We start from the raw sequence: 27,447 nt of genomic DNA on the forward strand, positions 1-27,447 counted from the left end.
GTTTTCATCTTTTCTTTTATGTGTAGAATAAAATTACATAAATATAATCAATGAAGCATATATTAAGAAGTGTTCTGGGTTTAGGGATTGGAGTTACTAATTCTTTTTTATATGTGTTTTTGTTACCCAGTTAATTAATATTGAAAGCTAAAATTAGTTAAGAATATTTGAATAATTATTGAATGAATTTGGGCAATGTAGACATTCAATACTTAACGTTAAATAAAATCTTTTCTCATTCTTTCACCCCAATCTTATTTCCTTTAATATATTTTTTTTAACTATAGTAATTCACTTTTAGTATTATGTTCTTTATAAGTTTGTAATCAGTGAGAGTCTCTTTGTTGAAACAGGTGTAAAGAGATGGTTAATTCTTCCCTTTTCCTAACATGATAACATACATGACTGTTCACAGATGTTTGGGATATAGAAAGTTTTCTACTCTGTTAATAGCAGAGGACGAGATAAATTTTTAATGATGGTCCCAGTACATTTCTCTGGGTTATAAGATGACTTAGGTTAGTTTCCTGGCTTTCATTTAGGCAGGTTCTGCTAAATGACTGTGGAAAGTATCTTATTAAGTGACATCTCCCAATTTCATCCTTTTTTTTTTTTTTTTAACGTTAAGGGTAAAAAAGTACCTTATTGATTATTTTAATAAGATAATTATGTTATTCCTACTATTTTAAAAATTCTAAATTTTTTTTTTCTTTTTTTTTTGAGATGGAGTCTTGCCCTGTCACCCAGGCTGGAGTGTGGTGGCACGATCTCGGCTCACTGCAGCCTCTGCCTCCTGGGTTCAAGCAATTCTCCTACCTCAGCCTCCTGAGTAGTTGGGACTACAGGTGTGCGCCACCATGCCCCGCTAATTTTTTTGTATTTTTAGTAGAGACGGGGTTTCACAGTGTTGGCCAGGCTGGTTTCGAACTCCTGACCTCAAGTGATCCACCTGCCTTAGCCTTCCAAAGTGCTGGGATTACAGGCTGAGTCACCATGCCTGGCCAAAATTCTAAATTTTAGTTAAGTTAGTATTTTAAGTTTCGCTGGCTGCAATGCAACATAGGAGACAGAATGCTGTTTTATTTCTTAATAAAAATTAGTTTTATGTGGACAAGTTTTAGCAGTTGAAAAATATGCTCTATGTATATTTCAGAGTGATTCTGAGAATGAAATAAGGTAATGTAGTGAAAATACTTTGCAAACTAAGTGCTGGTCAAATGTAGTTATATATGTGTATTTAACTATTAAAGTGCTGGTAAGACAAGCACTGAAGAAAGGTAATTGCAGAGGTCAATTTATTAAGTACATTTTTACTCATCTGGAAGACGTTACTTGTCTTTAAACTTGCGTTTTATCCTTGATATCATTTTCCATTAGCTGTAATATACAAATAACATAAAAATATCTTAAAGATGTTTTTATTTAACATTTAAATGTTTATTTTGATAACTTGTGATTATAGTAATCATATATTTGTAAAATTGGTAAATGATACAATTATATATTTGTACTATTATATAATTAAATCCCTTATATTTGTAAGAGTCATTTTTGTTTGTTTGTTTGTTTGTTTTTGTTTTTTTTTGAGCCAGAGTCTCTCTGTCGCCCAGGCTAGAGTGCAGTGGCATGATCTTAGCTCACTGCAACCTCCACCGCCTGGGTTCAAGCAATTCACCTGCTTCAGCTTCCCGAGTAACTGAGATTACAGGCATATGCCACCATGCCCGACTAATTTTTGTATTTTTAGTAGAGACAGGGTTTCTATTAAACCGTGTTGGCCAGGCTGGTCTTGAACTCCTGACCTGAGGTTATCTGCCCTCCTCAACCTCCCAAAGTGCTGGGATTACAGGTGTGAGCCACCGCACCTGGCCTATAAGAGTCATTTTTGGATAGCCAGTATGAAATTGTATTTAATTTTTCCAGAATAGCAACATTTTGGGAATATTTTATTCTAAGTAAGTTCTAAAAGCTTGAGGGATAATTTTCTTTGGAGAATATAAAATATTTTCCCGAAGATGGATACTTAAAAGGCCAGAAGATTTTGGCCTCAAATTAAAGCATATATGCTTTGGAAAAGCATAATTTTAAGTGACAGCTCTGACTCAAATTTATTATAATGTTTATGGAATGATCTTAGAAAGCAGTATTATAATCACAGCTGACTTCAAAAAGGGTTTTTTTCCTTTTCTTTTTTTTTTTTTGTAGTTTTCGCCGTTTCATGCTTCTGTGCTGGCCTCTTGCTCGTATGATTTTACTGTAAGGTACAGTGGTTTTTAATACATTTCCTTGTGAAATACCAGATAACATTTTCATCTTTGCAACTTTTATAAAAGATAATATGATTACTCTTACTAACATGAAAATAATCTGAGATGGGTACATTTAAATATTTACTAGGATTAATATTATATTTTTCCTGTTTTCATGATCCAGTCACATATATGAGTAAATTTTTTCTCTTCAAGTATTAACCTGGCTATTCTGTTTAAAAGCCCTCTTTTCTAATAGATGTTCTTATGGTAACACTTTCCTGCATTATGAATCACATAGCCAATATCTTCGAAATTTAGATTTAGAAATTTGGAAATTTCATATCTTCAGGTCTAATTATATGAGTCTTAAGGCTAAGATTGCTTAGATGAAAAAAACAATGAACATGAATGTATGATTTTTTGTGAATGTAGATATATGAACATATATGTGTATATATGTGCCTGGGTATCTAGATAAGAGTGTGTGTGGGTGTGTGTCTCTATTTATACTTCCAGTTACAGTTCCACACCACACAGGATTTATTTTCTCTTTCCAAATTTGTAACTCTTGACTTCCATTTTATTCACAATATATTTTCTTATGTGTTAAACCCTGTAATGCTTAGAAAGTAGTTTCAGAATTGCAAAGCCATACCTTTGAAAAAAAAGAATCTTACTGATTAGAGCTCAGCACTTGCTTAGAGTTTTTTTGTATTTAGTTCAAATAGTATATTCAGAAGTTACTTAGGTTAATTCTCCTCTTCTCTGTTAGAGTGTGGTTATATTATTCACTTGAAACATGGTTCCTTTGTTTCTGTTTGTATTCAATTTTAGGGTTTTCCTCCCATCCTTGTTGATTTTGTCTAGGCAAAACATTGACATGGTTTCAAAAGTCAAGATGTACATAAAGATATATTCAGAAAGGTGTCATTTCCCCCCTTCTATTTCCTCAGCCTTTCTGTTTTATTCTGTTCCATACTCTATAGGTAACTAGTCTCACTCATATACATAGACAGATATGTATTTTCTCATTTCCCCCTTTCTTACACAAAGAGTGGGGTACTTTGGACACATACTCCTTTAAATTTTGCATTTTTCACTTGAAATATATCCTGGAAATCATTCTATATCAAAGAGATCATTCTCATTCTGCATAATACACCATTGTGTGGATGTACTGTAGTTTATTTGGCTACCCTCCTATCTATGGAGATTTAGCTTGTTTTCAATGTTTTGTAAATAAACAGTGCCACAGTGAATGATAGTTTTGTGTTACTAGAGAATTAATGTCTGGTATTCCTAGAAGTGGGATTGCTGAGTTAAAAGGTAAACACATGTAGTTTTGTTAGATGTTACTGAATTCCCATCCATAAGGAATATGCCAATTTTGATACTCAGCAGCAATGTTTGAGAGTACCTGTTTCCCTGCCATCTAAAGATCATTGATTCATTAGGGTTTTCCAGGTGTATGATCATATCACCTGCAAGTAAACGTGGTTCTACACCTTCATTTCCAATTCTGACGCCTCTAATTGATTTTTCTTAAAATTGCCTCCACAAATACCACTAATACAGTGCTAGTTTATAGAGAATGTCTGATTCCTGCTACAAGTGCAAATGCCTTTAGTGTTTCTCTATTAAAAATAAGATTCTGACTGTGATGCAAATTATATATGTTTACTTGTTTGTGATACTAAGAAAGTATGCATGAATTCCTATTTTCTTGAGTTTTTTTTTTTTTAATCAGAAATGGATCTTCAGTTTTGTTGAAGGCTTTTTTTTGCCCAGCATTTATGGAGATAATCATGATTTTTCTTCTTAGAGATGATGTACTATATTAATGGATTGAACCAACCTTGCATTCCTGGAGTAAGTCTCTCATGCTCTTTGTGTATCATTTTCTCACCATGATGTTGAATTGTGTTTGCTAATATTTTATTTAAAGCTTCTGCATCAGTAATCAAAGGTGATATTAGTTGCAGTTTTCTTTCTTTTTTCCTTTTATGTGTCTGCATTTTACTTGCTTCATAAAAAAGAATTAAGAAATTTTCCTTTGTTTCCAAAGCTCTGGAACAACTTGTACGGCATTGAGGCTGTGTTTGGTCTTTGAATCCTTGGTAGGATTGCTCTGCGAAACTAGTGAAGCATGGTGCTTTTTGTGGAGTACTTTCTTGATAACTTCATTTCTTTTATGGAAATGAGTCTGTTTAAACTTTGTGTCTCTAATGGGATCAAGTTTGGAAATTGTCCCTTGCTTGTAGGTTTTCAAATTTATTTGTAGACGTGTCTGTAAAGTGGGTGGACACGATGGCTCGTGCCTGTATTCCCAGCACTTTGGGAGGCCGAGGTGGGCAGATCACCTGAGGTTAAGTGTTCAAGACCCGTCTGGCCAACATGGTGAAACCCTGTTTGTACTAAAAATAGAAAGATTAGCCAGGCGTGATGGCAGGTGCCTGTAATCCCAGCTACTTGGGAGGCCGAGGCAGAATTACTTGAACCCATGAGGCGGAGATTGCAGTGAGCTGAAATCGTGCCATTGCACTCCAGCCTGGGTGACAGAGTGAGACTTTGCCTCAAAAAAAAAAAATCTGTGAAGGAATGTTGTAGGATTTCTTCTCTTTTATTGGTTGTTTTACTCTTGTTATTTCTGATTTTGTATCTTTATGAGTTCTTTGGCTATCTAGTGGTATGTTTATTTTGTTATTTTTCTTCAGCAGGCAGAATTTTAATTTATTAATTAGAACTACTTTTTTCAGCCAGGTGCAGTGGCTCATGCCTGTAATCCCAGCACTTTGGGAGGCTGAGGTGGGTGGACCACCTCAGGTCAGGAGTTCAAGACCAGCCTGACCAACATGGTGAAACCCCGTCTCTACTAAAAATACAAAATTAGCTGGGCATGGTGGTGCATGCCTATAATCCCTGCTACTGGGGAGGCTGAGGCAGGAGAATTGCTTGAATCCAGGTAGCAGAGTTTGTAGTGAGCCAAGATTGTGCCATTGCACTGTAGCCTGGGCAACAAGAGCAAAACTCCATCTCAAAAAAAAGAACTGCTTTTTAAAATTAATCACTGCTTTTATTTTTATTATTTCCTTTTTGGTACTTTGTTGTTCTTTTTTTCAGCTTCTTGAGGTGGGAATTTATTTGTATTCTTTCATTTTGTTAATAAAGTGTTTAAGGCTATAAATTTTTTTCTGGTTGTTATTCAAACTATAGCCCATAGATTCTGATATATAATGTTTTCATTATCATTTAAAATTTTGTAAGTTCTGTTTTACTTGCCTTTTCTTCCAATAGTTGTATAATAGGAAATTACTTAGTTTCCATATGAAAATCCCTTTTAACTTAAAAAATTTGTTAATAATTTCTAGTTTTATTGCATTAAAATCAGAGAATACTATTTTAGTCATTCAGTTTTATGGAACATATTGACATTTGGGAGAAGTGGAACCTAATAAATGATCAGTTTTTGTTAATGTTTCATTTGCAGTTGAGAATAATGTATATTCTCCATTTTCAGGCTGTTAAGTTCAGTATATAATCATCAGCTTACAAATTGTTTGTGTTGTTTAGGCTTTCTGTATCCTTTCTTATTATTGGTCCACTTAGTCTGAGAATGGTATGTTACTGAGAGTGGTGTGTTAAAATCTCCTATCATTAGCAGGCTTCTACATCTCCCTGCATCTTTTGTAGTTTTGACTTTATAGAAACAGATGCTGTGTTTCCGGTATGTAGATATTATAATGTATATGGCGAATTGAGATTTTTAGCATTAAAGAATATCCTTGTCACAGTTAATGCTTTTTGTTTCAGTTATGCCTTGTCTCATATCAGAATCATTGCCCTCGCTTTCATATTGTGTTTACTTTCCAGATACTTTCCCCCATACCTTTATTTTGTTTTTGTTTTATCGTATATTCAGTTCTTTAAAATTTTTTTAAAATTGTACTTTAAGTTCTGGGATACATGTGCAGAATGTGCAGATTTGTTACATAGGTATATACATACTATGGTGGTTTGCTGCACCCATCAACCAGTCATCTACATTAGGTATTTCTCCTAATGTTATCCCTCCTCTAGTCCCCCACCCCCTGAAAGGCCCCTGATGTGTGATGTTCCCCTCCCTGTGTCCATGTGATCTCATTGTTTAACTCCCACTTATGAGTGAGAACATGCAGTGTTTGGTTTTCTGTTCCTGTGTTAGTTTGCTGAGAATGATGGTCTACAGCTTCATCCGTGCCCCTGCAAAGGACATGAACTCTATTGATAATTTTTTATGGCTGTATAGTATTCCATGGTGTATATGTGCCACATTTTCTTTATCCAGTCTATCATTGATGGGCATTTGGGTTGGTTCCAAGTCTTTGCTATTGCAAACAGTGCTGCAATAAACATAAGTGTCTTTATTGTATGTATCTTTATTGTAGAATGATTTATAATCCTTTGGATATATACCCAGTAATGGGATTGCTGGTTCTAGATCAAATGGTATTTTTGGTTCTAGATCCTTGAGCAATCACCACACTGTCTTCCACAATGGTTGAACTAATTTACACTCCCACAAACAGTGTAAAAGCCGTCATATTTCTCCACATTCTCTCTAGCATCTGTTATTTCCTGACTTTTTAATGATCGCCATTCTAACTGTTGTGAGGTGGTATCTCATTGTGGTTTTGATTTGCATTTCTCTAATGACCAGTGATGATGAGCTTTTTTTCATGTTTGTTGACCACATTAATATCTTCTTTTGAGAAGTGTCAGTTCATATCCTTCACCCACTTTTTGATGGGGTTGTTTTTTCTTGTAAATTTGTTTGAGTTCCTTGTTGATTCTGGATATTAGCCCTTTGTGAGATGGATAGATTGCAAAAATTTTCTCATATTCTGTAGGTTGCCTGTTCACTCTGATGATAGTTTGTTTTGCTATACAGAAGCTCTTTAGTTTAATTAGATCCCGTTTGTCAATTTTGGCTGTTGTTGCCATTGCTTTTGGTGTTTTAGTCATGAAGTCTTTGCCCAGGCCTATGTCCTGAATGGTATTGCCTAGGTTTTCTTCTAGGGTTTTTATGGTTTTGGGTTTTACATTTAAGTCTTTAATCCATCTTGAGTTAATTTTTGTATAAAGTATAAGGAAGTGGTCCAGTTTCAGTTTTCTGCATATGGCTAGCCGGTTTACCCAACACCATTTATTAAATAGGGAAACCTTCCCCCATTGCTTGTTTTTGTTGGGTTTGTCAAAGATCAGATGGTTGTAGGTGTGTGGCGTTATTTCTGAGGCCCCTGTTCTGTTCCCTTGGTCTATATATCTGTTTTGGCCCTAGTACCATGCTGTTTTGGTTACTGTAGCCTTGTAGTATAGTTTGAAGTCAGGTAACGTGATGCCTTCAGCTTTGTAGGATTGTCTTGGCTATATGGGCTCTTTTTTTGTTTCATATGAAATTTAAAGTAGTATTTTTTTTCTAATTCTGTGAAGAAAGTCAGTGGTAGTTTGATGAGGATAGCATTGAATCTGTACATTACTTCTGGCAGTATGGCTATTTTCACGATATTGATTCTTCCTATCCATGAGCATGGAATGTTTTTCCATTCGTTTGTGTCCTCTCTGACTTCCTTGAGCAGTGGTTTGTGGTTCTCCTTGAAGAGGTTCTTCACATCCCTTCTAAGTTGTATTCCTGGCCTAGGTATTTTATTCCCTTTGTAGCATTTGTGAATGGGAGTTCACGTGTCATTTGGCTCTCTGTTTGTCTGTTACTGGTGTATAGGAATGCTTGTGATTTCTGCACATTGATTTTGTATCCTGAGACTTTGCTGAAGTTGCTTATCAGCTTAAGGAGACTTGGGACTGAGACAATGGGGTTTTTCTAAATATACAATCATGTCATGTGCAAACACAGATGATTTGACTTCCTCTCTTCCTATATGAATAGCATTTATTCCTTTCTCTTGCCTGATTGCCCTGGCCAGAACTTCCAACACTGTGTTGAATAGGAGAGGTGAGGGAGGGCATCCTTGTCTTGTGCTGATTTTCAAAGGGAATGCTTCCAGCTCTTGCCCATTTGGTATGATATTGGCTGTGGGTTTGTCATAAATAGCTTTTATTATTTTGAGATACGTTCCTTCAATATGTAGTTTATTGAGAGTTTTTAACATGAAGGGTGTTGAATTTTATTAAAAGCCGTTTGTGCATTTATTGAGATAATCATGGGGTTTTTGTCATTGGTTCTATTTATGTGATGGGTTACGTTTATTGATTTGCGTATGTTGAACCCCCATACCTTTATTTTTAAACAATTTTGTTGAACCATTTTGTTCTAGGTATGTCTTTGTATAGAGCATATATTAGGATCTTGCTTAGTGAACAAATAGTCTTTTTATTAGAATATGTAAGTTTAACTCTTTCATATTTCTTGATAAAAATGTTTAGCATCGAATGTGTCATATTTTATGTTATGATTAGTATTTGTATTTTATTTGCTATGTTTCTGTGTGTGATGTGTTTTTCTGTTGTATTTTGTTTTTTTTCTTTGACTTAAAATTTTTTTGACATTTAGGTAAGTTTTTATGTGTTTGTTTTAGTGGTTGCCTTTGGTGTTACAACTTTTAAATGTCTTCATAAGTTTTCTTAAAAAAACTATTTATTGCCTGGTTGTAAGTTTTCATTATATTTTGTGAAATCCCTCCTATTTCTTATATAATAACCAGTGAACTTGTTCTACTTTCCCTTTTATTTTCCCTTTTCCATCAAATTTTGTTTTATTTATGATTTGTTAGAATATGCAACATGTAACATATAGCACATAGCATATGATATATTTTTACTTGGTTTCTACCTTTGTTTTAGTCTTAAATACTGTATAATTAAATATATTAAATGCTCATTATCAATTTTTTTTTTGCCTGAGTTTCCCCCATTATCTGATGCAGTTTATCTTGAGGAAATGCCATAGATTTCTCAGGAGGGACTGATGGGCATAGAATTCTCATGAACTCTCGTATGTTTAAAACTATTTTTCTGTAGTTTTCCTACTTGGAGGATAGTTTAGCTGAATAGAAACTCCTTGATTTACATTTCTTTCTTTGAGGTTTTGAAAATGCTACTATGTTTTACCTTGTTTTCTATGTCGTTTTTGAGAATTCTAATGCCAGTCTAATTTTCTTGTAGTTGTAAGTTGTTTGGCACACTCCCCGTCCCACCCCCCCCAACTCCTTTCTTCCTCCTCAAGACCCCTGGGGGGAAAAAGAACCCTTGTTGCATTTTTGTTTTTCTTGCTGCAGGCTCAGTGAGCTCTTTAAGTGTATAGATTGGGGTCCTCTTTTATTCCCAGAAAGTTTTTTGGATTATAATTTTAAATAATAGTTCTACTTAATTGTTTAATTTTCTGTGGAACTTCCATTATATATAAAAGGACTCTCCTTTACTTGTGTTCTGTATCAGATACTTTCTCTCTGATAATTTTTCCTTCTTTCTTTCTTTATCTCATTTTCATTTTCTTGGTTGTTTTCCTGTTGTCTTCAATGCCCTTGTTATGCTTTTGTGTGAATCTGTTCTTCTTGGGCCCCAGTGTAATTCTGTGTTTATTTGTGAAATGATTTTGCCTTTTTTCTTGTATTTCTTTCTTGAGTTCAGTCAGGTCTGTTTCAGTTCTTTCTGTTTTTGTCCACTTCTTTTCTTTGTTGTTGAGTTCCTAATCAAGGGTTTTGTTGGTTTTTTTTCTTCCATGTCCCCAAGTGCTTGCTTGAAGATATTTGATTCAATTTAGAATATGTTACAGTTTTCTACTTCGCTATTTTTTTTTTTGAGGGAAGTTTTTGTCAGATGAATTGTTGGAATTCTTGTAACCATTTATTTGTGTATGTGTGTTTTTAAAAATAAATAAAGAATTTTTTTGTCTCTTTATATCTGTGGACAGGGTTAATGGTTTGAGGTTGGCACCTTTCCTTCCTTTTAATTTCCTTTCCCCCCTAAACTATCAGCTTTCCAAGATCACCTCCCTGTATCCAGTGTACTTTAAAATCTGTAATCTAATCTTTATTATGCCTTTTTTCAGTATTTTCACTCATAGGATGCACTTTCTCTTTCTCATGATGGTTTTATGTCAGCGTTAGACCTAATCCTAGCTCCTGCCCTCTCTGTACCATTCAGTGTTCCCCTAACTGTCCTTGCCATTCACACAGGCTTGCAGCTGGAACAAGGAGGAGAGCTCATAAGGATTCTGTTTGGATTTTTCTTCTTACAGTTAATTTGAAGTTTGGATGTGTGGAAGACCTGAAGTTTGTATAGTTTTATTTGTTCTCTTTGTTGTTCTGTATTGGTTTTTGTAAGAATACAGTAACAGTTTTGGATTTACACAGCCTCATTGCCTAGACTACCCAAATCTCCTCTCTCCTCACTTCTGAGTCCATATTAGATATGGCCCAGTCTATACAACTTTGTTTGTATAAAATGTGCTTCCAACAGAATAAATTACAAAGCCTTGAGATGCATTTCATGCCTTAACTTGGTTTTCTTGATTCATTCAATACAAGCAGGCAGACAACTGGGAAGCATAATCACGTGGAGGCTCCCAGCTCTCAAAAGTGTACTATAACCAGGCTTTTGTTTGTTTGTTTTTAGTATTCTATATAAAATAATAAGTAGTGATTATAGATTTTTCAACTTGGGAACCAACTAATGGCAACACAACAGAAAGGAAGAACCTGGAACTGCGGAGCTAGATCACTGACCGGAGGTGAAGGCTGTGCATGTAGATTTGGACACCATTTACTTACTGATAGTTCATTCCATAAGAATGAATAAGCCAAAGGGAGATAAGTGTACAGAAAGAACAAAAAATTCCTTTCTTCAGGAGGGAATTCATGTTGGAAAGCAGGAAGGAGCAGCCCACCAGGAACAGGAGGAAACCTTAGAGCATGCAATAGTCACAGAAGCTGTGGGAGGAGGGGCTTTCAACAAGGTGTGAATGGCCAGTAATGTCAGATCCACCAGATAGGTTAAGCAGGATGAAGAGAGAACTTGGAATCTTCTCTTATATATTGTCGCTCATGGGTTCAAAAAGATTTCCACATACAGGATCTTGGAATTCGAACATCTTTCTGTTAAGAAAGCATAAACTGAGATGAGACATTTAATCTTTTGGTGATCTCATATTTGGTATTCTTAACAGTTTTAATTGGGACATCTTAAATCCATTTGGTGCTTTGTTTCTGATTAAAGAGAAAAATCTAATGACTACTGAGACTTTCTTCTCAGGATTGTCATTATGATCTTAATCGTACTGACTGACCACTCCCTGTTTTATGTATTTAAGTTCCCCTAAACACCCTGTGGGAAAATGCTTTACTTTTGTAGATGTAAGTTTGTGTCAGGAATGTTTGTTAACACTGGATGTGAACTACATTTCTGAAAATCTTGGGAGTATCAAACCATGCTCAGAATCCTTACTTTTCTCTCCACTGTTAAGTGCTGAGTCTCTGAGTATGGACGGGGGAGGGGGAATAGGTATTTAGTGCCCCTGGTGAGGGAGGTGGCTTAGGTCATGGTCCTGAGACCAGATCAAAGGTGTTGTAGCTATATTTGTAAGCACTTGGGAAAATTGAGATTTGTAGTTCAATAATAGGATATCTTTAACATAAGTTAAACATAAAGTTAAAAATATATTTGAAAGCAATGATCCTGTATAACTTAGAGTCCAGGTTTCTTTTATTAATATGTAATATGGCAACTAGTGACATCTGTGCTCACAAGCTCACAGGGTGATTACAAGAATTATATGAGAAGATATTCTTGAAAATACTGTGATAATTCTTAATTGCTTTTCCCTCTCTTCTTCTTCTTCTTTTTTTTTTTTTTTTTTTTTTGAGACAGTCTCGCTGTCACCCAGGCTGCAGTGCACTTGTGCAATCTTGGCTCATTGTAACCTCCACCTCCAGGGTTCAAGTGATTCTCCCACCTTAGCCTCCTGACTATCTAGGACTACAGGCACACACCACCACCCCCAGCTAGTGTTTGTATGTTTAGTAGAGATGTGGTTTTACCACGTTGGCCAGGCTGGTCTCGAACTGACCTCAAGCGATCTGCCCACCACAGCCTCCCAAAGTGCTGGGATTATAGGCGTGAGCCGCCACACCTGGCCCTTTGCCTCTCTTCTAAAGCCATCTTCCCAACCCTATTCCCTGCACATTCAGCAAAAGATCTTACCTTTAGAATAATAATAATAATTGTGGGACTCAAGCACAAATTATCTTAATTTCTAAGCTAGGCCTGCGGATTTTCTCTAAATCTGTACCTCTTCATTCCTCCTGTTATTTAGAACCCTTAGACATGCATGCTGTTGATCCCTCATACTTGTTTTCTTCAGGACTTTACGCCGTGAAGCAACCTCTTCTCCCCCCATATCTCTGTATATCTTTAGTGTCCAAATCTCTGGTGACTTTTTCCTCAGCCTGTAACATTTTCCTTCATCCTGCATTTGACTTTAACTCCTCTCTTACATCTCTCTTTTTTTCTTAGCCAAGCTTTTAGTGTCCCCGTAAGCTTCCATTCACCAGGGCCATTTTAAGGTCTTCACTGTCCCAGGGTACTCTATGTTGGAGGTCTTACCCTGGATCACTTGAACCTATACAATGGATCCACATCACTGATTAAATAGGGTTAGTTATTTTGAAAAGATTTGTGGCTTTTGCTTTTGAAGTGATTTGCATTGAGTAACTCACTTATGATTGATTATGATTTTTTGGCAATCATTATGCTTGCTAAGGAATTCATATGAAGTAAAAAAAAAAACAACAACCCTAACCTAGAAATTGTTTCCAAGTGGAATGAAATGTTTCTGAGTGCCAGGTTTATCAATTAGTAATGTTGATTTATTAATTTTAAATTTAATTATTTTAAAAGTTTAATTTAAATGTTCAGCTCTCAGGCATTTTGTAGACCTTTGAAAGCTTATAGGCATAGGCACTTACAGTTCTTCCTAATGGCACAACTGGCTTCAGTCCCTACTTCTTTACTGAAATTGCTCTGGCAGAAACCACTGGCAACCTCTGTAAAACCAAATCTAGTCCACTTGTCAGCATTTGTCATGCTGAACCTTTTTCTGTTTTACACTGTCAATCATACCTTCCGTTCTGGAAACTCCTTATCCTAGGGATTCCATGTTCTTTTTTGTTTATTTGTTTTACTCTCCTCTGACCCTTCCTTCTTCGAGTTCATCATAGAATCTCCTTCTCTTCCCCTTAAACTTGGTCAGCTCCCTTTGGTTTAGAACTTTTTTTTACATGCCCATTCTAAGTGATGATTCCAGACCCTTCTTCAAGGTCTGGCCTTTCTTGAGAGCCTTAGGCCTGCATATTCTGCTGTATCTGAACACAGGCACCTGAGTGTCCAAACAGGAATCTCATACTGAACTCCTTCTTTGCTTGTTTATCTGTGTTATTTATCTCAGTTAATGGAAACCTTATCCCTATTCAAACAAGCCAGAAACCTGGAATTCTCCTTTTTCTTGAAAAATTGGTGAACATTTTCCCACTACGAAATGGAGCATTGCTTCACAGGCAGTATATAGAAGCAGCATCATTTTTTTAGAAATATAATTTTAATTTTAACATATATTGTAGCTACTAAATTACTGTTTCACCTCCATACTGAATGTAACTGGAGGCTAGTGATTGTGTATTCCAATATAAGATTATTGAAGACTTTTTTGTAACAAGAAAAATAAATAGAAAAGGAAGCCAAAATCATTTGAAAACCCTTCACTTTTGACTATATTACATGTATGTATATTTGTAATTTTCAACACATGTCAAGAATAAGACTTTAATCGTTCTAATGCCTGTGGGAGTCTAGTCTCATTATTTGAATGCGGTGACCACTGATTGGAAAGGTCAGAAAAGGTGCGTTTTGGTGGATTTTACTCCATGTGATATGAGTTAAATTTATCCTCTGAAGAATTTCAAATCTGATTGGATTGATGATATTTTAGTGTCAGAAAACCATTTTAACAAGAAGAAAATATTTCAGATATAAGACCAGCAATAACCTGTTTAATTTTTAGCACTGATAACTATACAAATACTACCTTTAGATTCTCTGGATGGCTAATATTTGTAACACAAGCTTTTTATTTTATTTTACTTTATTTATTTGCAGTTGCAAGATTTAATAGAGTGAAAACAGAGCTCCCATAAAATGGGAGGGGACCCAAAGCGGGTAGCCGTTGCTGGCTCGAATGCCTGGGTTTATATCCCAATCATTGTCCCTCCCCCTGTGCTCTCAAGTGATAAATGATTGGCTATTTCTTTACCTCCCGTTTTTACCTAGTTAGCATTTTAGTGAGCTCTTTTTACTACCTGATTGGTCGGGTGTGAGCTAAGTTGCAAGCCCCATGTTTAAAAGTGGATATGGTCACCTTACCAGCTAGGCTTAGGGATTCTTAGTCGGCCTAGGAAATCCAGCTAGTCCTGTCTCTCAGTCCCCCCTCTCAACAGGAAAACCCAAGTGCTGTTGGGGAGGTTGGCTGACGACTGCTCTAACTGCTTCCTGCTGAATTGGGGCGTAGTAAGGGTCGTGCAGTTGAGATTTCCTTGGGAGGGGTGCCTTCGATGTCATTAACATTGGAACATGGGCTAGCAGGCCAGTCCAAGGGTCCGCAGTAGATCTTAGTCATGGACTGCATCTGGGGCTCCGTTTGAAGAAACATTTGCAGTTTTACATCTTCGATTCTGGAAGAGACAAACCTAACAAGGAGGTTAAAGATACAGGGATTGAAATGTATGGCCTGCAGTGCAGGGCATTATTTCTTTAGCACACTTCATAGGCCCTGGCTATCTGCTTGATAGTTTTGAAAAGGCCTGGTCCAGTAAATAATGATTTGGCCATCTGATAAGTGCTATCAATACCCAAGTGAAAGGTCTGGTGAAGGGTTTTAAGTAATTTCCATTGGTTAGCTGCAGGCAAAAGTATTTTCCCTTCTTGGGTGGCTAGCCATCCTGAGGAGAGGAAACTATATCCTCTTGAGGTTCCCCTTTCTATTTCTCTTGCTGAGTACTGGGGCTTGGTTTCCCAGAGGGAATTACCCCATACTAGGGGTCCTTCTATAAGCATTTCTGCTGGAGGGTCCTGCCTTGTGGCTCTTTTGGCTTCAATAGCCACTTGGCAATTCCCTTCTATTTCCCTTTCCTTTCCTTTCTGATGACCCCGGCAGTGTAAGACTGCCACTCTTTAGGTTTCTGTACAGCTAATAATAATCTCCTAATGGCTTACTGATGTTTGATAAGTGTTCCCTCGTAAGTTAGGAATTGCCTTTCTCTCCATATTGCTGTATGGGCATGGAGGACTAGGTAAGCTTACTTAGAGTATGTATATATATTTACCCTTTTTCCTTCTCCTAATTCTAGTGCCCGAGTGAGGGCTATTAGTTCTGCCAGCTGAACGCTAGTTCCTGGAGCGAGCAGGTTACTTTCAAGTATTCCATTATCACTGACCACTGCATACCCTGCTTTTTGAAGTCCTTTTTCTACAAAGGAACTTCCATCGTATACAAGTTGAGGTAGGGGTCAGTCAAGGGAACCTCTATAAGGTCCCTTTGAGTGGCGTAGATTTGAGCAATCACCTGTTGACAGTTATGTTCTATCTTTTCTGCATTGTCTGGAAGAAACGTGGCTGGGTTGAGTTGCTGAAGTATGCAGTCGCAGCACTGGCCTTTCAATTAATAGAGCCTGATATTTAAGCAAATGGTTGTCTGACAGCCACAAGTCTCCTTTAGCAGTGAGTATGCCGTTTACATCGTGAGATGTCCACACAGTAAGATCTCTTCCCTGTACCATTTTAACTGCTTCAGATACTAAGACTGCTACTGCGCCACTACCCGTAAACAGTGAGGCCAACCCTTTGCCACTACATCAGTTTCCTTACTCAGGTATGCCACGGGTTGCAAGCTGGTCCCTCGGACCCGTGTAAGGACTCCTAGAGCTATTCCTGTTTTTTCTGTGACGTATGAAGAAAAGTCTTGCCCAGTTGGCAAGCTTAACCCTGGGGCTTGGGTTAGGGCCTTCTTTAGGGTCTGGAAAGCTGCTTCTGCTTCAGAAGAGCTAATATACACAAATGCTGGCACATAGTAAGTACTATGTAAGTGTTTGCTACGTTTGTCATTATTAAGGCTAGAATGGGTGGTGACAGAAGGCTGTCTCATTGGGCTTGAGGCCATTTCACCTTTAGTCTTCAAGGGTGAGGCAATAATTTTTATTTTACAGCAGCAAGAGCAAGCAGCCCCATCTAGCCTTTTGTTGTCCTCTGCTCCTTGGAGGTGAAAGAGAAGTACAAATTGGGGATAGGAAGTTATCTAGAATCAGCTCTGTCCCTCCACATCCCTGTTCTTTGGAGATATTTAGGAACGTGCTATAGATTAGACATCTATTACGTAGTGGGGTGAGCATGTAGACCTTTGAGTGAGTCATACTTGAAGTGAAAAGCTGACTCCTCTATTTACTAGCTGTGAAAAATGGGAAATGAACTGTGATCTACCTTGCTGGGATGTTCAGAGGATTAAATGAAGTAGTATCTGTAAATACTCTGGCACATAGTAAGAGCTCAAAAAAATAGCAGATGTTTTAAATGAGAATACTAGTAGTAATAATGTTTCCCATTTTAAAATGTAAGTACTTTAGGGAGAGTTAAGATATATAATCATTCATGCGTTACCTAGCATTACATTAATAACATAATTATATTGCTTACAATCACTAAGGAGCTTTGTGAATAGGAATTTTCATTGCACTGTGAAGGTGAAGTAGGAGAGTGAACCTAGTGGATGTGGTGCAGCGTGAACCAGGATAATGGTCACACCATACAAAGTTGAATATGTTTGGGCATTTGATTCAAATCTGTTCCCAGAGGGGCTGAGCGCAGTGACCTATGCCTGTATTCCCAGCACTTGGGGAGGCCAAGGGGGGAAAATTTCTTGAGCCTAGGAGTTCGAGACCAGCCTGGACGACATGATGAGACCCCCCTCTACAAAATTAAAACATTAGCCAGGTATGGTGGCACACACCTGTGATCTCAGCTACTTGGGATGCTGAGGCAGGAGGATCTCTTGAGCCCAGGAGATGGTAGCTGCAGTGAGCCATGTTTGCACCATTGTACTCCTGCCTGGGCAGCAGAGTGAGACCCTATCTTGAAAAAAACAAACAAAAAAAACCTGTTACCAGGTGACCACTTCTACTTCATTTCAATCTATTTAGAAATTTTCCCCTAAATTGTTACGTATTACCTACACACATTTGTTGAAAAAATTATTTCATAAGGAGGCAGCATGATGTAATAGAAAAAGAGATACAGCTTAAAATCCTGAATTTGCCATTACTAGCTATGTTATAATTTATTTATATATTACTTAATATATAATTAATGTAATTTGGTTATATTTGATCTCTTATAAAGTGACTTAACCTCCCTGAGCCTTTGTTTCCTCAGTCATAAGATGTACTGTTATGAGATTTAAATATCAATATATGCAAGGCTGTTCCCATAGTGCCTGGCCCATATCTGGCACTCAGAATTTTATTTTTTATTCCCATATATATTCTTCAGACTTTATTCTTGTTGTCATGTCACTATAAATATGTTCTTATATTTCTGATCAAAATTGCTGAAAACCAGCAAAATGACGAAGACAAGTTATGATGTCTGCAGTTTATTTTAAATGGTTCAGCAAAAATATTCCTTCATATGCATATGTGTAGAGAGAGAAAGATAAAACAAATGTGGCAAAATTTCTAACAGTTAGTAAACTAGACAAAGGACATATGGGTGTTCTTTTTATTCTTTGAGGTTTACTGTGGGTTGGTAATTTTCAAAATAAAAACACTTGAGAAAAAAGCAAGCTGTATTTACTCACACAAAATAAGAGCCTGAGATACCTTCTAGTTAATGTTATTATTTAATGATATCAGTTTAATTGTAGAATAAGATAACTAGCTTTATTATATTGTGTTAAGTGAGAAAATGATTTTTAATTGGATTGTAGTAAACTTAAAATCTTAAAGTAGAGGATGCAGAAATACCTTTTATCTTTGTCACAGATGCTCTCATGGGATTTGCCCTTATCTAGTAAGTGTCTTAACTTTGGTGTGGCTGATGGGCTTTTTTGATCCTTATGTTTATTAGCACAGAGATTTCCACAGGCAGATACTTCTCTTTCTTCCCCTTCCCCTTAAAAAAAGGTCAGCCAAAGTAAATAGATAGTATAGTTGAATATGTACTCTGCCTCACAAACCTTTCATTTCAACTTTACCTAGTCCCCCTTACCAACAAAAAAAGGTCAGTCAGAGTAAACAGATAAGAAATGTGGCTGAATATGAGCTGCCATGCAGCTTCAGATGATCATTTTACCTCATCTTTTAAAATAGTTGTTTTTAATTCCTCTACTTTTGTTCATCAAACCACAAGAAATCATGTGGCTAATGATATGATACTGATTGTTAACATTAGCAGGAACTACAGTTAAATTCTTAGGATGATCAGAGATTTTTTAAATGTGCTGTGCCTTCAGATATCTTGGCTAGAAATGTCTTTGTAACCCTATCGCCGTTTCTCACTTTGTGAGACAGGTTCACCACACCTCACCAATGACTTTAGAAAAGCATCTTAATAGTCGTCTTTGGTTTCTTTTTAAGAACGGGAATATTTGCGTTCCCCGATGTGTGTAATCCTTGCAAGGATATTTTAGTACTGAATTTATTCTGTGTTAATAAAGCACACTGCTTGACAGGGTAGGACTTCTCTGTTTTAGTGTTTTGTCCCTGACTCCTGGGATGTGGATATACTAAGTACATGTTTATACATGTAAGTGAATTCGAATTAAATGAAAAATTGTGATATCCTTTGGTCACTCTGACTGTAGAAGCTCAAACACTTGTATTTTAATATGGTTTCCACTTTAAATATTTCTGAAGCAGTCATTAATAAAACAATTTAAGGTGGAAAGTCCTGTTGGAATGCGAAATCTTTTCCAAGGAGAAAACTTGCTGTTCAATTGTGGTTAAGTCAGCACTGACTAACTAATAGAATGTTAGTATTTCGCACATTTGGAACCGTCGTATTTCCTGATTGTTAACTAAAGTGACAGATAAACATTTTTTTTCCTGCAAATCAATTGTAATATGCAATATACTGACAAATCTCTAAGCTTCATATACCTTTGGGTTAAGATACATATTTGTATGTATGAAGCAATAACTCCCAAGTTTGTTGATATGTTAGTTTTTAATATGTCCCAAAAGAGTTTTTCCATTTGACTTGTTTAAATTAGAAAATTCTTGTGTTAATTACTATCATACTGGAAAGATCTTTTCATGAAGTGAAGTATACTTTTGTAAGTTAAGTACCAGATGAAAATGAAAATAATTTCCTATAAAATGAAACAACGTACATTAATTGGAAAGAAACTTGTAAGACTTTTGGTTTTAAATAGCTTGCTTTATAACTGCAGAACATTTTCAGAATTATTTGTTACTAACATTTTTCTTTAAGAATCAAACCAGATCCATGTCTAATTCATAACCAAATGCAAGCACATGAATAAATAGATAAATCTAAAAGGAGCGAGGAATGTTAAGCCTTAGCTTAATGCAGTGTAAGTCACTGCTTTGAACTTTGAATTCTGCTGATTAGTTCCTACAGAAAATTTATGGACTTTGTCAGTTAATTTACATCATACTTTTTAAAAAATCCTATTGTGCGGTTTCAGTAGGGCAACTGAGTAGATTTTGTTGCATGTATTTGTATTTTAAATGTAGATATTGCTTTTCTCATTTTCAGAGTAGGAAGTCAAAAGATAATATCTGAAAATGACAAAATAAATGAGCTCCATGAGCATATTATTTAGAAATATAGAGTAAAATATCAGAAGAAGCAACTAAAAGAATTTAGAGTGATTGCCTCTGAGGTGAAAGATTGAAAAAGTACAGCAGGAAGCTGCTGTTTTCTGTTATAAACCTTGTAGAATTAGTTGACTCTAATCTGTGCAATTATAGTTTTTAAGAAAAGGATAATTGAGCAGAAAACCTGTCTTTCCCTCTCTCCGTTATTTGCACACATAGTAAGCCTATTTACTTAGACCAACTGGGTACTGCCAGTCAGCTGGTAGTAGTTTACACAGTTCCCAGAGAGCACAAGGGTGAATAATGCACCCTTTGAGGCCTGTCTGGAAATCCTAGAGTGTGGCAACACTAAATATTCTAAAATGGAATTCTTAGAGATTGGACTTAATGAAATGAACCATATGGAGAATAAAAAACTGTAATTATTCATCTATTTTCATCCTAAATAAAATTCAGCAGAGTCCCTTATCTTTCTTAACTGTATTATTTACAGTATGTGTGTCTGTGCACACATATGTAAAACAGAAACCATCGTTAGATAGCTTAAATATAAACGGAGGAGTATTTCTCAGACTGTGGGGTCCCTCAGAGCCCAAAGGCAGAAGCACGGTGCGCAGTGCGGCCTATGGAAGGCAGTGAAACTGCACAGCTGACTTTGTCATTCCTCCTGGTCCTGCAGGCTGATTTTTTTTTTTCTTTTTTTTCCTCAAGCTTTCATGTCCGTTTACAAGAAAAGGAACAGAATTATTTGGTCTGCTCTGTCTCTGTTTTTTTCTCTCTTTGTCGGTGTCTGTCTTCTCCCCCTCCACACCCCCATCACTGTGTCCACCGTCTGCTGAGGAGAGAGTTGTTAAATAAAGGAGATCACCGTAAGCAGTGCGGACATTCCATTACGTGACGGCCTGAGTGGGTTTCTTCATAAATGCTTAGCTGCAGAGATGAGGACATTAAGTATTTCATGGTAATGTTGCTAATAAATGACCAAAGCATAGGCAGCTGCTGTAAGCTTAATGATTGTCAACATTTAGATATGGGGTGAAGTTCTAAAGCAACACTATGTGGTCACATTATCCATCGGTGAAATGCTCTTTTGCTCTAGGTGGCCACATTTTGGTGCTGCCAGTTACTCTTCATATGTACACAGACTATTCTTATTCCTAAGATAGTGATACTATTTCATGAGTAGAGTTCTTCCAGTTTTCTTTCTTTTTTAGTCAAGTATTTATTTGAAAGTGTATTGCAAAAGTCATTTCATGATTCTTTGATTTGTACCAGTAAGCAATACACAAACCACAGAGGAGTTTTGGCTCTTTTCCTTTATCTCCTCTTACTGAGATGTGGCATTCTTTAGAAAGTCATCCTGCATCCCTGTGGATCTCTGCCATAAATACTTTCAGAGCAGGCCTTCCATCAGCCTGATGATTTTCATTAATTTGTCCAAGTACCCTAGGCTTTGTGGTATGTGGTTCCCAGGCTTAATGTTGATTGTGATGAAGTAAAGTCTGCTCCTCTAAAATATTGATCTGATTAGAGTTTTAGATGAAATATTGTGATGGACTCATTTTGAGAGGGAAGCTTAAGTCTGGAATTTTATCATATGTAACCTTCAAAGTTTGTAAATGTGGGGTTTCTGGATATTAGTGATTGAACATTCCGAGAGACATCTTTGAAAATTGTTCAGTAATTTTTCACAATTGATCATGTATTCTTCATTTAGCAGGTAGTTAGGTTTTTTTTCTGTTTTAAACTTTATTTTTGTTATTATTAGTACAAGTTCCAAAACCAAAAAACAATTTTTAATCAAATCATGCAAATAAATGAATGTTATCATTAATAATTTTTTTTTTTTTTGAGACCGAGTCTCACTCTGTTGCCAGGCTGGAGTGCAGTGGCACAATCTCAGCTCACTGCAACCTCCGCCTCCCAGGTTCAAGTGATTCTCCTGCCTCAACCTCCCGAGTAGCTGGGACTACAAGAGCCCGCCACCACCCCCAGCTCATTTTTGTGTTTTTAGTAGAGACCTGGGTTTCACTGTGTTGGCCAGGATGGTCTCAATCTCTTGACCTCGTGATCCACCTGCCTTGGCCTCCCAAAGTGCTGAGGTTATAGGCGTAAGCCACCACGCCCGGCCCAGTAAATATTTTTGAGTGAATGAATAGCTTAACTCTATAAAACTGTTTTGCTAGCCAACAACTTCTTTTTTTTTTTTTTTGAGACAGAGTCTCACTCTGTTGCTAAGGCTACTGCAGGTCACAGTTCTCTGCAGCCTCTACCTCCTGGGTTCAAGCGATCCTCCTGCCTCAGCCTCGCAAGTAGCTGGGACTGTAGGCATCCACCACCATCCATGTCTGGCTAATTTTTGTATTTTTGGTAGACAGGGTTTTGTCATGTTGCTCAGGCTGGGCTTGAACTCCTGACCTCAAGTGATCCACCTGCCTTGCCCTCCCAAAGTATTGGGATTACAGGCATGAGCTACCATGCCCGACCACTTCTGTTGTTTAATCTCTTCCAAAAGTGATACAGATCATAAAGAAATAGGCCCATGAGTCCATATGTTCTATAGGGGGTTCACTGCAAAAGGATGGAAATCTGAGTGGTTACAGAAAGAGAGGTGAGTGATACATAAGTTAGAAAGAGACAGCACAGTAGACTAGAGGATGCAGTATGTGCATGTAAAAAATATTAGAAGAGAGAAAAGAAAATTCCTAAAGTCCTTGCCATGGTAGTTCAGATGTATTCTGGCTCATAATTTCCTTAGGGTTTTGATTGTAAGTGGCTGACTAATGGGCTCTTGGCATGGGCTTTGGCTTATGAAATTCTTTCTGTTGTTTGAAGAGTTTGGGGGATACTTGACTTGGTCCGGGCCTATTTGAACTTTCAGGGTGTTAATCAAAACTGCCTGAAGAATTCCAGATTCTGCCCACCTACATTTAAAATTTTCTGGCATGACCTAGGCCTAGAGAAAAAAAATGTATGGTGCCATCTTTTTTAGTAGAAAAAGTACTAGACATGATGTCAGGAGGGTCTGTGTTTTGGGGCTGCCATTTATTAGCTCTACAACCATGGATTGCTTAATTTCCTGGACCATATTGTCTTCACCTTTGAAATGAGAATAATTATACCCATTGTATATTTATTTGCTTATTCATTCATTCATGAGTGTCCATAAATTCTTTGGTTGACCATGTGTCAGACATTTTTATACATGCAAGAGATACAAAGAAGAATAGGACACTGTCCCTGAATTCAAGGAGCTTATTGCCTATTAAAGGAGGATAGATTTGTATTAAGAAATAAATAAATGCATGGAAGTATTATGAGTATTATGAATGAAGCAAGAAACATAAGAATCTTTTTTTATGTCTTCTGTTCCATTAATCACCAGGTTGTATTAATTCTTCTGCCTAAATAAATCTCCAGTCCATCAACTTTTCTTCATCATCACGGTCAGCACCTTAAGTCCAAGCTGCTATGATCTCTTTTTGGACCACTGATCTTCCCTTACTCACTCAAGCCCTCAAGTCCATTCTTTTCACTGTGGCCAGAGACACCTTTGAAGGCAAAGCTGACCATAGACAGATGTTAACAGTAGGGGAACCTGGCTGTTGAGGTGTGTAGGAGGACCCCTCCTTTACTATCTTCACAAGTTATCTGTAAATTTAGAACTTTTCTAAATGAAAAATGTTTATTAAAATGCTTTAAAATAAAGTAAACTGACCACACAAATTTAAGTTGCTGCTTAAAATCCTTCAGTGGTTTTTTTTTTCTTTCTTTCTTTTCTTAAAGAGAAAATCCCAAATTCTTCAAATGACCTACAAGACCTGTTTGACCTGGCCCTGTTTATGTCCTGGAACATTCTTCCCTTTCCCTGTGCCAGCCTCATGGGCCCTCCTGGTCACACACTGTCAGGCTCCTTGCAGACAAGAGACAAGCTGCTCTTCTGTTCTCTCCCTGGCTAACTCCTCAGCCTTCAGATTTGCAGCTCAGATGTCACTTCTTCAGGACATCCTCTTAAGTCATCCTGCATTGTCTTTTTGGGGCACTTGTCAGTTGTCATTACATCTGTGTTTTGGTGATTTTTCAAAACATGTCAGTTGATCTCACTGAACTATGAGCTGCACAGGAGGGCTGAGGCCATGTCTGTCTTGCATATGGTGCTTGGCACCTACCTGGCACATGGAAGGACTCATAAATTGTTGAATGAATGAGTAACTAAATGAGGTGAAAGTGTCGTTACATTTTTGCTACTTGCTCTAGAGACTATTGTGCCCAAGCACTGCAAATGGAGAGGAGTATAATAGTGCAATTTGCTTAAAATTATAAAAACACAACAAAAATTAATGTACATGTAAGGCATTGAAAAATAGCCAGAACATTGTCCCTTTCTCATGGTAAGGAAAGACTCATAAGTAATTCGTGACTAACTCATAAGTTGAGTACAGAAAAGGAAAAGAAAGAACTTTAAAAAAATACTTTAAACCTTCTGCTGAATTCATCTGTTGGCTAAATTTCAAGTGTTAGTATAGAGATTTCAAATTACATTTGGTTAAAGTAGAAAGTAAGTAATTTCAGCTTAACCGTTGAAATGATTCTGACATTTTATTTAATACAGACTATGAGGAGCCATGCGTAGTGGTACCCACCTGTAGTCCCAGCTGTTTGGGAGGCTGGGGTGGGAAGATTGCTTGAGGCCAGGAGTTTGAGGCTGCAGGGACCTATGATTTCACTGTCTCCAAAAAAAGTAATAATAGGTCGGGAGCAGTGGCTCACGCCTGTAATCCCAGCACTTTGGGAGGCCGAGGCGGGGAGGAGTTCGAGACCAGCCTGACCAACATGGTAAAACCCGGTCTCTACTAAAAATACAAAACTTAGCTGAGCGTAGTGGCATGCGCCTGTAATCCCAGCTACTCAGGAGGCAGGAGACTCGCTTGAACCTAGGAGGCGGAGGTTGCAGTGAGCCGAGATCGCGCCACTGCACTCCAGCCTGGGCACCAGAGCAAGACTCCATCTCAAAAAAAAAAAAGTAATAATAAAATGTTTAAAGAAGAGAGATGTAATATAGTGCTGTGTACTTGCATTGTTCAAGAATTGTGGAACCAAAAAGCAAAAAATAACCAAGACATTATATTATGACATAATGATTTAAATGAAAATGTTCCTACAGTTCTGTAATATTTTAATCGTTGAAGACTTATTCAGTATATTTACTTCCCATGAGGGAGATTAAATAGTCAATGATTTCATCAGCAAAGAGACAAAAAGGCACCAAGTAGTATATGTGCTGGATCAAAACAAACATTTCACTTCAGAATAATGTGCCTTATTTGACCACTTAATGATATATTACAGTATGACTTCTCCCAGCAAAAAGGAGCCCATTTTACTTACGTGATATATGCATGAAGGCCCTTGGATATATAGCACTTATGGGATGCTTGAATCCAGAAGAAGGTTGCAAGGAGAGACCATGCCCACTCCTTTAATTGCAAACTTGAGAAAACTTGGAGAAACACCCGCTTTCTTCCTGTTAGCTCCTCCTCCTTTCAACTCACTCTTTCCAGGTGAAACTTGAAGAGAGATACATAGAAAAACTCTGGAAGTATACTCATGAAATGGTTAACAGTGGTTGCTAATTAGAGAGTGAGAATGGGGAAAGAAATACATATATTTATTTTGTTATTAAAAAACCATTATCAATTAAATAATAAATTATAGTGTATTTACATGCTGTTTAGCATTTGGTTTTCTCAACTTAGTTTGTATAATTTACCGTATTTAACAATATTTTTGATATTTCACTACTGAAAATTATTAAATTTTGCATATTAATATTGATTGAAAAAATTTTCCTGACTCCTGATCCCCTTGAGGTGAAGAAATCTGAAGCTTAGGTTGTCTCTGTTTAGCAAATCCTCTCAAGGCAAAAGCTGGCTTCCTTGTTCCATTTACTGCTCAGGGTTCCAGTCTTTACTTGGTTTTTACTATTTACTTTACTTGGTTTTTACACTATTAGTATTCCTCACTAATGCTTTAATGAAGTTTTAATGGTGATGGTTTGTTTTATGTTTCCTCCAGGGTTTTAGTTGTTTTAAAATGTTGGTCTAGAAACCAGGTCAGCCATTCTGTTGGAAATGAACCTCTCTTAGTTTTTGTACCATAATGTATACACTTGGTGTGTTACATAATTTCTACCAGAGCTGTGAAATGGTATAATGAAGTGTCTTGATGCCATTCAGTAGACTAACCCTCCCTTTACCAAAAAGTTTCAGCATGTATTTTCTTTGATGAATTCTTTGCAAGATGCAGATAAATACTGGATCGTTTTTCCCAGGTTAAAATTATGTCTGTGATTCTGTGGTGTAGAACTCTGTGAGGTTTTGACTACCCATTAGCTGTATATTAGAGCAAATTCAGATGGACTTTTGAATAGAATCACAGTTCTCCTGAATGTGTGACTTCCCTCATCACACTTTCAGACTGAAGTTGGATAGCTGCACCCATGTGTCTTTGTGAGGCATCTTAATTTTCATAAGGCCCACCTTATCTTATCTCAGTGCAGCTTTGTCCTAAGCTGGCTCAAAACAACAGAAACTGCATTCCAGGAATTTATCAGGAGAGTATAAATAAATTCTCGTTGCTTTGTATTATCCTTACGTTCTAGAAGAAACCAATTTTTATGGTTTACATAAAGAATATTTAGTCTACCCATTCTGCTGAAATAAAATCTAAATTTCAAATGAAGTCAGAGAGTTAAATACCTGGATGACATCAAATTGACTTTGCCGTAGACCCATTCTTTTAAACTGCCCTTTAGGGTGATGCCATTCACTCATAAGCAGCAGCTGGCAAAGCATCTGTATGTTTCCTCACAGATGTTGAGGATGTTCTTACTACATAAACGTTGGGTTTCTTGTCACTGAACTCCCAAGGGAGAATTTCCTTCTGAGCTTTCCAGGAACAATTTGGTTGTGGACACCAAGCATTTGGGTCTTGATTGTCTCCCTTTTTTCTTTGGCTGCTAGAAAGCTTAGCATCTTGAGGTCCTTCCCTGTCAAGGACATAGAACTTCATGGAATGTACCAATCTCATTGCAGATGCCATCTTACCTTCCTACCCTTAATTTTCCTTTAACTCATTTTTTGCCATATTAAATGCCTATTTTTAAATCATTTTGAGTATTTTTTGGAACATGGTAGCCACATGCAAAATCATTTGATTATTGTTTCAAATAATGCAAATCAGTGAATAACCATGTTTTAGAAATGAAATTACAAAATTATATGTTACTTTTGCTTCTCTAAACAGTATCGGGATCCAGAAAA

General features: G+C 36.9%; 1 protein-coding gene across 1 annotated transcript in view; it reads left to right on the plus strand.

Annotated features, from left to right (window-relative positions):
* Positions 1 to 27,447, plus strand: part of PEX7 (peroxisomal biogenesis factor 7) — a 99,286-nt gene that overhangs the window by 51,813 nt on the left and 20,026 nt on the right. The window contains exon 8 of the mRNA XM_017863437.1: positions 2,206 to 2,261. Within this exon, the coding sequence (XP_017718926.1) occupies positions 2,206 to 2,261 (56 nt within the window). The remainder of the gene's footprint in view (positions 1 to 2,205; positions 2,262 to 27,447) is intronic.

Source organism: Rhinopithecus bieti, unplaced genomic scaffold (genome assembly GCF_001698545.2).
Source record: "Rhinopithecus bieti isolate Rb0 unplaced genomic scaffold, ASM169854v2 scaffold_65275, whole genome shotgun sequence".
Lineage (NCBI taxonomy): Eukaryota > Metazoa > Chordata > Mammalia > Primates > Cercopithecidae > Rhinopithecus > Rhinopithecus bieti.